At 43.1% G+C, this 12,488-nt stretch overlaps 1 protein-coding gene across 1 annotated transcript; it reads left to right on the top strand.

Moving 5' to 3' along the window:
• Positions 1 to 69: 69 nt before the first annotated feature.
• On the top strand, positions 70 to 12,445 carry trim16 (tripartite motif containing 16). Its single transcript, XM_057825902.1, has 7 exons — positions 70 to 1,803; positions 3,971 to 4,299; positions 5,939 to 6,268; positions 6,324 to 6,495; positions 8,511 to 8,606; positions 10,020 to 10,394; positions 11,651 to 12,445. Exons 1-7 carry the CDS (start codon positions 1,647 to 1,649, stop codon positions 11,872 to 11,874), a joined length of 1,683 nt encoding a protein of 560 aa, XP_057681885.1. The 5' UTR covers positions 70 to 1,646; the 3' UTR covers positions 11,875 to 12,445.
• Positions 12,446 to 12,488: the final 43 nt, after the last annotated feature.

Raw genomic sequence — 12,488 nt, 5'->3', positions numbered from 1 at the left:
CACTTAAAAGATTCACTGCATCGCACTAGAATTCCGGTCATTTTGGTATTTGAATGGCGTTGTTGGGCCAAACGGTTTGAGCTGAACGGCGCGCTGTTGAAAAAAAAGGAATAACATAGATAGTTGCTTTTGCATTACATGCAAAGCTATCATCAACTAGAAACGGCAATTTCTGGAGAAATTACTATGGGGCTTTACTGTGGGAGATACAGATCTTGCTACGCCCAGGTTGATTTGGGGACAATATCAGGTCAATTCCTGTTGATTTTGGGACATTTGGGGGACATGTCCTGGTCATATCTATTGATTTGGGGACATTTGGGGGACATGTCCTGGTCATGACAGGTCAATTGGGGACATTTGGGGGACATGTCCTGGTCATATCAGGTCATTTGGGGGACACGTCCTTGTCATAACAAGTCATTTGGGGATATTTGGGGGACATATCCTGGTGATATCAGGTCATTAGGGGACATTTGAAGGACATGTCCTGGTCATATCAGGTCATTTGGGGGACATGTCCTGGTCATATCAGGTCATTTAGTGTACACATGTCCTGGTCATAACAGGTCATTTGGGGACATTTGGGGGACATGTCCTGGTCATATCAGGTCATTTGGGGACATTTGCGGGACATGTGCTGGTCATATCAGGTCATTTGGGGATATTTGGGGGACATGTCCTGGTCATATCAGGTCATTTGGGGACAATTTTCCGGGGCCATTCTAAAAAATTCCTGCGTCGTGCGAAAATTCCGGTTGTTTTGATACTTGAACGGTGCCGATCGGTCCAAAGGTTCGTGCTGTGCGGCACGCTGAAAAAACACGGAGAGTATATTGAATAAAAGAAACGGCATAATAAAGTTGCAGAACAACATTATCTGGGACTTAGCAAGACAAAGATGCCATTATATGATAAATCACTTGCACCTGAATTTTTGCGACTGACTAAGGTGGCACAAACGGACTTCTAGAAACTGACCATTGATTTACTTCCACACGACGACACACCTGAAAGAAAATGGCTGCGATGCCTGTTGTTGAACACTAGATGTCGCCACAAAGATGGCAAGAAAAAAAATTTGGATTTCAAGCCACCACTATGACCTCATCGAGCCGTTGTGCTTTTGGTTATCCACAGCAAGGAAGACAGTTAAAAACAAAAATAGTTAACTCATTGACTACCACTGACGGCTATTAACGTCGAATCCATCCAAACCGTCGTTGCAAACTCTCTTGGTTCAAGTGGATTAGACGTCTATCGCCGTCCAATGTCAGCCAATGATTTAAAAAGTTAAAAGTAATGTAAACATTGAAAAGTCACACAGAAAATAAAGAAAAACAGGCGAGAGGGCCTTTTCCGGGTTTAGTCAGGTGACAGTTACCTGCGAGTGGAAGGGCGGGGCACCTTTGCGCTCCAGTGCATGCGCGCGTGCGTGACGCGCTCATGTGCAGGAATGCGAGTGGTATCCTCCCAGCCGGTTTGGCGGCCGTCTGTGAGCTCCACCCGCGTAGGAACCGACCGAGGGGGCCGGGCCCAGCAAGTCCCGGCGGCGAGGCGAGACGGCTCCTTCTTCCTTTCCCGACTGCCGCTGCTCACGCGCCGCTGCTCACTCGGAACTGAAAGTCACAAGACCGCCGGCAAACATGGAACAAGCTCAAGATGAGCCCCAGCAGCAGGAGCAAGAGAAGCAGGACGCTCCACCTCCAGGAGAAGTCTCAGAAGCAACCCCAGATGAGGAAACCAAAGGGGGAACCCCAGAGGGAAGCGCCCAAGTGGAACAAGTTCCTGATGAAAACTTGGGTGAGGAGTGTAAAACTACAAAATCCAAATACTTCACAAATTGCTACTATCTTTCTAGTATTATTATTCCCACAACTCGTAAGACCACTGGGACTTACTTATGAGTAGTGTTGCACGGTACCGATACAGTTTTTTGACTCCCGATACCAATATCTATACCGATAATGTATTTCCGATACCACGTTTTTTTTTTTTTTTTTTTTTTTTAAATATGTTATTATTATTTTTGTATTATTAAGTTACAGCATATTCACTTCAATGTAAAGTAATTGCTATTATGGCTTAGTCAGAAAATGTCTGCTATTGACGGTGCTAGACATCCAATTCATTTGAATCGGGAGGCCTGGCAGCGAATGAATGAGCATTTATTTGCCGCCGGCCCTCCAGCTTCTAAATTATTGGACGTCTACTAATGATAAACTCATTTCAATTTATGGCAAAGGCGTGAAAAGCAGATGCTTTCATCTTCCCTACCGACGTGGCCTCAGGGCAGCCATGTTGGTAGGGGCGACGAAATCAATGCATAGACATTCCAATGAAGTTATAGCTAGTATATTTCTCAACAGATTTTTGAAACATTATTTTATCAATCTGCTATTTACTCATTGGCTTTCATTGGCAGTGCTAGATGTCCAATCCATTTGATTTGGGAGGTTTGGCAGCAAATAAACGAATCTTGCCACCCTCTCCCTATAAACGGATTGGACGTCTACTCGTTGTAAATTCACAGTAGAAGGATGTTTTTTTTTTTTTTTTTTTAATGACGGCGTCAGTAGCTGTCGGCCATTTTAAATCCATCGAAGGCCCTACAGTCATTGTAAGATATCTACCGTCATTTTCGGACTATAAGACGCACCTGACTATAAGCCGCCACCCACCAAATTTGACACGAAAACGACATTTGTTCATTGATAAGCCGCAATGGACTATAAGTCGCAGCTGTCCTCACTGTATTATGGGATATTTACACCAAAAGATACTAACTGGTAACAATTTATTTGGCAGCAGCAACATACGACTGTCAGAAGACCAAATGAGCCACCATGAAGCGTTGAACCAATTAGCTGCAAAGCTTCATTGCTTCAAGGAGCTTCATTTGGCCATCACTGCTCCATTGGGGGAGACAGTCAACCAACCTCTACTGCCACCTGATATCAACACTGTTGGTATCCATCATGCCTCCTAGCATGCATTGCAGTGCTACAGATGTAAATAATAATCAAAATTCCTGTTCAGTGCTACTTATTTTTTCAGTTACTCTTCCAGTTGTTTCATTAATTGCCAGTTATAATATTTGGTAACACTTTGACAGTGGCGCCATAAGACAATTATGACACGACACTGTCATGAGCATTAATGAATGCTTATAACAGATGTCTTTTGGCGTCATCTGGCAAATAATCTCATTTTTGAATGGATTTAAAAGATCCAACCTGGACATAAATGGAGTTAGTGATATAATTTGCTAAGATTGCACTTTCAAAAGAGCATTAAATGTGAATGCAAAATAAAATTCCTGAGTGTTTCTTCAAACTAGTTGGAATTGATCTTTCATATAAAAATAAAACACCTGAGCTTAGCCTCAAACAGTATAAATAAATAAATTAAAGAGGATCTAAGTACAACAAAAGAACAATTGGCTAACTTACACAGCAAAAGTCGGCTTGCTTAAATGCTATAAAATGCTAACTTTTTTATATAAAGCTCTTAACAAATGGTCCAAACATATATTCCCACAAAAAAACAACTAAATATACCTCTTAACTACATTACGAATGCTTAAAAAACATAAGCCAAACAAAAACCTACCTAATGTTGGTTTTAACAGGGAGCAGTCGAATTCAACTATATTAAATAATGTTATGTCATATTCACTGTTGCCACTAGATGGCAGTGTATCCACCCAAATCAATAAAACTAAATGCAAACACTTTCAAAACAAACCATGACACCACCACTTTAATTAAACGAATACTCGAAGCAGCAAAATTTGATTCAAAGCTTTTTTTCTGATCGAATTACTCAAGTTAATGGATAATTTGTTTCACCACTAAAGATATCGTATCATCATGAACATTTTTGCTCAATTCATCGTCGTATGCTAACGTTGCCTAGTGGTAAAATGCTAAAACAACACCGCACAAGTAGAAAAAAATTTTTTCCTCAGAGTCGTCGTGCGAGGACGTTTTGGACGAGGACGCAGTGGTGTGCGACTCGTGCATGGAGCGCCCGCGACGGGCTGTCAAGTCGTGCCTGACGTGTTTGGTGTCATACTGCGAGGAGCACCTGCGCCCCCACCTGGAGAACGCCAAGTTCCACAACCACCGCCTGCTGGAGCCGCTGCGCGACATCGAGCGCCGCACCTGCGAGCTGCACAAGCGCCCCCTGGAGGTCTTCTGCCCCGCCGACGCATGCTGCCTCTGCCCGGACTGCGTCGGAGACGAGCATCGCGGTCACAACACCGTCCCTGTGGCTGAAGCACGCCGGCGGGTTGAGGTCAGTCGCTCTTTCAGTTACCTAACTTCAACATTGATTGTCTTCTTTATCTTGATTGAGTCACTCTCAAGTTGATGGATGGTATGATTAGGTTTGAGCCCGATTGTTAGGTTGAGTGATTGTTTTAGCCACGGAAAACTTTGAGTAACATAACACCGGTACGACAAGATCTGGCTCGGTCTATTTGCGTCGATTCGGACATTCGCTAACCTTCACACAGACGCGCAGGGTGGCTTAAATGAGGAATGTTGCTAAGATTGTATCCCAGAATTGTTGTCACAGAGGTGTCAAAGTACTTTTTATTGCCAGGCGCATCGTACTTCTGTCAGTGGCGACATTATGTAGGGCTGCGACAAACATTTTTGGGTCACTTTCAGTCATTTTGAGCTTAGTTGATGGCTTTGGATCATTTTCTGTAGATTACTGAGCATACCTAGGTCACTTGCTGGGGATTTGGTCGCCTTCCGTTGATTTTGAGGCAATTCCAGGTCACTTCCTGGTTATTTTAGGTCATTTCTTGGTGATATTGAGGCATTTCCAGGTCACTTCCTTCTTATTTTTGGTATTAAAGAATGAATAAAATAACCATATATCCAGGTTTTTTTATTGGTACCCTCCCCACGCATTCCCATCATGGTGCTGGGTAATGGCAGCCACAGTAATAGGGTGGTAGATGGGTCCCACACTTATTTTTCTATGGCGTGGCTCCCGGGGCGTGGCCTCCTCTTCATCTGGGCTGCCAGTTGCAAGGGTGTGAGGGGGGTTGGTGCTCCTGTGTGGCGTTTTTTCAGCGCTCTCCTGCTTCCGCCTTCCCCTCTTTCCTGTCCAGGTATCCTCCTTGGGCTCCGGCGTGGGTTGCTGGCCGAGTGCCGGTGGGTCGGCAGGGTGTCGCCCACTTTGGGTGGGAATCATGTCCTTCCTCAGGCATAGTGCTGTGTCGGTTGGGGGGGGTTGCGGTGGTGGCTGGTGGGCGGGCGGTGGCGCGTCCTCTCATCCCTTCCCTCACACTTGGGGGCACAGTTAGTCCGGGGGACCACCCTGTATCACGGTGGGATGGCGGCGTCTCCATTCCTGGAGAGGGATGGGCCGTGCTGGCTTGCCCGCCTGATTGGCTGGGGAGGGGCCGTGGCCCTGGGGCGGCACCCGTGAAGCATTTCCACTTGTCTCCAGAACTATCACACACCTGATGGGATTTACACATGACTGGGTGCCAATTAGAAAAACTCAAGTAGAGAAACTAAAGGTGCCAGGATTAGTGATCAGGCAGCATAGAATAGGATGTCAACATATCCACATTTACAAGTCATTTACATAATACTGGGTTCTACACCTCACACTGCTGATTTGTGTACACTCCACCCCACCTAATCAAACCTTTCTCTGAAAGGAGTGATTATGAACGTTCTCGTGGGTCTGCAGTGGGTGTTGAGTGTCCCATTGGAAATGAACGTCAATGTGTTTTTGTGTTACAACCGGATGTTTTTGTCATTCTTGGTTCTCCTTGTTTTTATGATATTGTTTCATATCGGAAAGAAAATGCGGGGGAATTTTTCATTTTTTTGTGGGAAAAGCCGCTGACTATTCATCCGGGGGTTGTGGGAAAGGCCCCTAAGTGATGATATGACCTGGCCCTCTTCAGAGGGAGCTGAAGGACAAACGAGGCGAGATGAGCAAGACGGTGACGGCGGCGGAGAAAGCCATCGACAAGCTGCAGCTCAACGCCGTCTCCATCCAGAACTCTGCCGGCGCGGTGCGCGACGTCATCCAGGCCCAGTTTGAGCAGTTGCGGGCGGCGGCCGAGGCCGCGCGGCGGGAGGTCAGCGACATCCTGGAGGCCGAGGAGAAGCAAGCCCTGCGGCAGGCCGACGGCATCCGCGCCCACCTCGAGCGCCGCTGCGCCGAGCTCAAGGAGACGCAGACGCGGGTGGACAAACTCTCCAGGAACAAGAACGACGTCGACTTCCTGCAGGTAGGTGGAGAACGGTCGCCATACAGCGGACCCGGTTAAAAATTCATGTGTCCAGGAGTACTGCGAGTGGAAGAAGGAAGCGTCTGACACTTCCCTGCCCGGCGTCTACATCGGGCTGATGGATCGGCTGGACTCGGTCAGCCGCGTCATCTCCGATGCCACGCGGGACCTCTGCGCCGCGCTGGCCACGTCCTATGTGGACAAGGTCAAGGAGACGTGCAACACGGGTGAGCTAGCCAGTGCCTTTCAAACTCATAGGCTGCCATTGACAGCGATTGAAGTCCAGTTCATTGGCTCCATGGATCCATCGGATTGGGCCTCAATGAGTTAAATATTTCACTCTCGACTTCTAGATTTTTTAACATGCCACTTTAGAGTTCAAGACAGATTTAAATAAGACACTAGAGAGTATTCAGTGCTTTTAAATATCGCACAGTAGACTTCTAGGTTAATTTAAATATCACACACTAGACTTATAGGTTCATGCAGATATCACATGCTAGACTTCTAGGTTCATTACAATAATGCACACTAGAGTTCTATATTCATTTAAATATCGCACACTTGAGTTCTATAGAGACATAAATATCACATACAAGAGTTCTTGGGTCACTTAAATATCACATGCTATTGTTCTAGGCATGTTTAGATATCACACACTAGACTTCTAGGTTCATTTAAGTATCGCACACTAAGTTCTTGACACATTTAAAATATACACTAGACTTCTAGACACATTTAAATATCACACATTAGAGTTCTACAGACATTTAAATATCACACTAAACTTCTAGGTACATTTATATATCTCACATTAGATTTCTAGGTTCATTTAAATATCAGAAACTATTGTTCAAGGCATGTTTAGATATCACGCACTAGACTTCTAGGTTCATTTAAAGGGATCCTCTATTTTTAGGACAAGTAATTTTTAAAAGATAAATGTTAGTATGTGTTATAATAATTTGATATTAAAACCCCTCTTAATGTTTTTGTTTTAATAAAGTTTGTAAAAGTATTTTAAGTGATAATTTTTTATCACCCTAAAAGCCAAAAAGCTCAATCTTGGTCTCAACAGACACTCTAAGTTGGTCTGGCGCGCCACGAAAGATGAGCATGCTGAAAAGCACCTCATACCCACTGTGAAGTATGGGGGTGGGTCAGTGATGCTGTGGGGCTGTTTCGCTTCCAAAGGCCCTGGGAACCTTGTTGGGGTGCATGGCATCATGAATGCTTTGAAATACCAGGACATTTTCAATCAAAATCTTTTGCCCTCTGCCCGAAAGCTGAAGATGGGTCGTCACTGGGTCTTTCAGCAAGGCAATGACCTAAACATTTGGCCAAATTTACACAGAAATGGTTCACCAGACACAAAATCAAGCTCCTCCCATGGCCATCTCAGTCCCCAGACCTTGTTTTGTTGGCAAAAGGGGGTTGTACAAAGTATTAACACCAGGGGTGCTAATAATTGTGACACGCATTATTTGATGTCAAATAATTTTTTCTTTATGTGGGATTTTTTCCCCACAGAATGAATGCACTTGTATTGAGGGTTGGATTTTTCTCTTTTTTTCCATTAAGGTCCCATATTATTTGGAAAAAAAATATATAGACGCAGTTGGATATTGCACACTAGACTTCTAGATTCATTTAAAATATCGCAAACTGAAGTTCTAGATGAAATTGAATATGGTACAATGGAGTTCTAGGTGTATTTCAATATCACACCCAAGTGCTCTAGGTATCTTTAAATGTCACACACATTGGAATTCGCACTCTAGAGGTTTGGACACACACCAAAAATATTAGGATTATTATTATTGATCCATTTCGACAGGGAGGCGTGGCATTTTTCATTGCCTACTGTATTTAAAAATCCTCATATCCTGATTAAAGAGTCAAAAAAGAGCCCGTGATTGGTTTTTCGGAACTATTTAGGCGCTCTCTATACAAATCCTCCTGTCGGGAATGGGAAACAAGTTAAAGATTCTCACATGGCTCTTCAGCGGGCGTGTTTTCACATGTGCGGAATGTTCCGGCTGCATGTCAACTCAAAATTTCTCGGCAACCAGGTGAAAAGTGCCCGATGCCCTCGGAACATTTTTCAAAGTCACTGTGGGAAAATTGTCAAGCAGCCAGGCCACGCGAATACGCAAGGTCGACTGGAGGCAAAAATTTCTGAAGAAACGTCATAATGACAGAACAGCCAAAGTGTGAAGATGTTTGTGTGTATCTTTTCCAGACAAAATGGGAATCAAAACGACGGTGCAAGCCATTGTAGCGGCAAAACACAGCAGCAGCGTTCCCGAACCCGTCACGAGAGACGACTTCCTCAAGTGTGAGTGCGCGTTGATTGTGCAACTTTAGGGTTGTTCCAATCATGTTTTTTTGCTCCCGATCCGATCCCGACCATTTTAGTTTGAGTACCTGCCGATCCTGATATTTCCCGATCCGATTGCTTTTTTTTTTTGCTCCCAATTCAATTCCAATCATTCCCGATAATTTTTCCCGATCACATACATTTTGGCAATGCAATAAGAATAAAATGAATAAAACTGGGACGAATATATACATTCAACATACAGTACATAAGTACTGTATTTGTTTATTCTCACAATAAATCCTCAAGATGGCATTTACATGATTAACATTCTTCCTGTGAGAGGGATCCACGGATAGAAAGACTTGTAATTCTTAAAGGACAAATGTGACTTTGTATATTGTGACTAAATATTGCCATCTGGTGGATTTTTATGAGCTATCAGTAAATGATAATGTGTGTGCGTAATGGTACCAATTGATATATCTTCTAAGCGTTGGGAAATAAAATAGGGTGTTAAGAAAAAGATCAACTACTACCTTTCTTCCCCACATTGCTTCCCACGATATTTCTGATCGTTGAGAGAGGGATTGTAAGGCTTTAGCCAATTAAAAAAAGGCTTCAAAGGCTGCCAAAATTCTCTCTACTCATTTTACGTTGCCTTTTAGTTCTATGTATATGTAATCCGTACTTTAATTCTTAAAGGATTAATGTGACTTTGTATATTGTGACTAAATATTGCCATCTAGTGTATTTGTTGAGCTTTCAGTAAATGATACTGTAGCCATTTAACTTCTGCCCAAATGCATGATGGGAAGTGCAACCATGACTGCGTCGTGGTACCAATTGATGTAGGTTCTCTGCGTTGGGAAATAACATATGATGAACTTTCTTCCCCACATTTCTTCCCACGATTATTCTAATCATTGGGAGAGGGATTGAAAGGCTTTCGCCATTTAAAAAAAGGCTCCAAAGGCTGCCAAAATTCACTCTACTCATTTTACGCTGCCTTTTAGCTCTATATACTGCATGTGTAAAACGGCGCCATTATAGATTGAACGCGACAATGCATGAGTGGGTAGTGCAGCGCATGCGTTAATTGCGTTAAATATTTTAAGGTTATTACCGCCGTTGACGCGATAAATTTGATAGCCCCACTTTATGCCAAAACTAAAGACTCAAGATGAGTGTAAGACATTTTGTCTGTAACGTTAAATACAATTAGAAAACGATTTAATTAAAAAATATATATATATTAAAAAAAGGCATGTGTTATTTTTTTGCCGATTCCGATACTTTGAAAATGACGTGATCGGATGCCGATTGATCGGGACATCTCTAATTACAAGGATTAAACACTTTTTCAATATTCCATCCAATAATTAATCCATCCTTGTTTTCATTTTTTGTCAACATTTTTTCTTTCCGTAGATGGCGCTCATGTGAGTTTCGACGCGGACACGGCCCACGTTTTCCTACGTCTGACGGAAGAGAACCGCAAGGTGACCAACACCACGCCCTGGCAGCACCCCTACCCGAACTTGCCCGAGCGCTTCGAGGAGTGGCGACAGGTCCTTGCGCTCCAGAGCTTCTACTTGGGCCGGCATTACTTCGAGGCTGACATCGGCGGTGAGGGCACGCACGTCGGTCTCACCTACAAGAGCATCCAGCGCAAAGGCGGCGACAGTAATGGCTGCATCACCGGCAACAACTTCTCCTGGTGCCTTCACTGGAACGGACGAACCTTCTCCGCCTGGCATAGCGGCGTCGAGACGCCGCTCAGCGTGGGAAAGTTCACACGTGTCGGTGAGTACCCCGGTGTATATCTTTGCAAACCTACACATTAGTACACATTAGTATTGCACACTGTAGTTCTACAAACATTTCAGTATCGCACACTGGAGTTCTGGACACATTTGAATAACACTCACTGAAGTCGAGTTCCATCCGAATGTCGCCCACGAGAGTTCTGGACACATTTAAATATTGGACACGAGAGTTCTAGGCAAATTTGAACATCGCACACTTAGCCTGAACGATATATCGTTTAAACATCGCCATCGCGATGTGCACGTGCGCGATAGTCCCCTCGCAAGCACGTACAATTGTTTTTTTGTTTTTTTTTAAATCCACATACGCTTTGCTTTCTGATCTGCGCACGGCCTCAAACCCTCCCTCTCCCAGCCCTTTGTTCCTCACAGTCACTGCAGCACTTGCTTCTTAAAGTTAACGATGGTCGTTGTCTTTGATCTTGCCAAGAAGCTGACTTCAAAGCGGAGTAATGTGTCAATCATCGTTTAACTTGTTAAACAGTTTCTGCAAGGAAGCCGCGCTGGAATGAATGTGTGTGTGTGTGGAGATGTTGGAGACTTATAAATGCCAGAAGTGATCATGAGGAATTTGAAATTTCTACATGTCACTCCAACTGTCACAGCTAAGGTAGATAAACAGAAGCTTTTAATAAAGCCAAGAATTTGTCTACTACAGTACTTTATTCTTGTTCAAAAATGATTTGGTTGGACAGTTATGTTTTAAACTGATCATAATTTTGACATTTGAAGTGCTTAAAAACCATTTATTTATATACATTTTTTAAATCACTTGGGGGGAAAAAGTGAGAAAAAAACATGTCTTATATGTATCTCTTTCCTATGGTACTATACTATAATACATTGAGCAAAAACGAGGGATCACTGTACACTGTGGTGGTGGTGAGTCATCCAAAGTCTTTCCAAACAGCTATTCAAGTCATCTAGTGAAAATTTCTTTAAAAAAAAATATATATATATATATATATATATATATATATATATATTTTTTTTTTTTTTATTTATTTTTTTAAATAAATATCGCAATATATCGCAAACCCCCCAAAAAATCGCCACAATAGTTTTTTCCAATGTCGTTCAGGCTTAACACCACAGTCCAGTTGCACCTGAATTTTGCCTACTGAAGTTCTGGACACGTTTAAAAATTGTACACAAGAGTTCAGAAGCATCATTTAAGGGTCCATTTTGAAAGAATTTTAAATTTCTGTCAGTAATTTAGTGGTTATCCCGCAGGCGTGTACGTGGACTCGCCCAGGGGCCTCCTGGCCTTCTATGGCGTGGACGAAGACATGACCCTCATTCACCGCTACCAGGCCGAATTCCTGGAGCCGCTTTATCCCGCCTTCTGGTTGTCCAAGAAGGAGAACGTGGTGGTTCTGGTGCCGCCCGGTGAGCCCTTGCCTCTGAAGAGCCCCTCTCCTCCCACGTCGCCCGCAAACGCCATTCCTCTTCCTTAAAGGTCTTTCCGGAAGTGCGCGTGACAGGAAGTGTCCGGTTATTTATGTCCCTGTCCTGCGCAGAATGACCAAGAAGACTTGTCCATACTTCCAAGACAAACTCAAGAAATAAAGTATATATATTTTTGCATATAAATGTTTAACATGTCAAGGTTATTCATTCATGACTGAAAAACAGTCAATTTCAAGATTATACAAATAAAAATAGTTTTTTCCCTTTTCTACATTATTTGTTTTTTTCCCACTTTTACGACTCAACATGTCACTATTATGTATTGTGCCAAATAAACAGAATCTTGACAAGATATAATAATACTGGAGGACAATGCTGATCAGGAAAACAAGGTTAATTTTTTTTTCAGGTCTCAATATTTTCTTTTGTTATAAATCATTTAACAAGTAAACAGATTTTACGATTTAGGTTTTTATTGATATTTCTTAGTTTCCTTAGTAATTGTTATTTATTCACAAAGCAGTTTGTGTTGCCGTCATCGTTACGTAATGACGAAGCACGCATATGTCACGTGAGCGCCTCAGTCACATGACGCGTCTTCCAATTCTTTACCTGGAAGTGTAAGCTAACATGCTTCAGTGACAAGGATTATATTTCTTTT

Source organism: Corythoichthys intestinalis, chromosome 21 (assembly GCF_030265065.1).
Source record: "Corythoichthys intestinalis isolate RoL2023-P3 chromosome 21, ASM3026506v1, whole genome shotgun sequence".
NCBI classification, from domain to species: Eukaryota; Metazoa; Chordata; class Actinopteri; order Syngnathiformes; family Syngnathidae; genus Corythoichthys; species Corythoichthys intestinalis.
The sequence above is the reverse complement of the archived record's forward strand: the minus strand, read 5'-3'. Positions and strand labels throughout refer to the sequence as shown.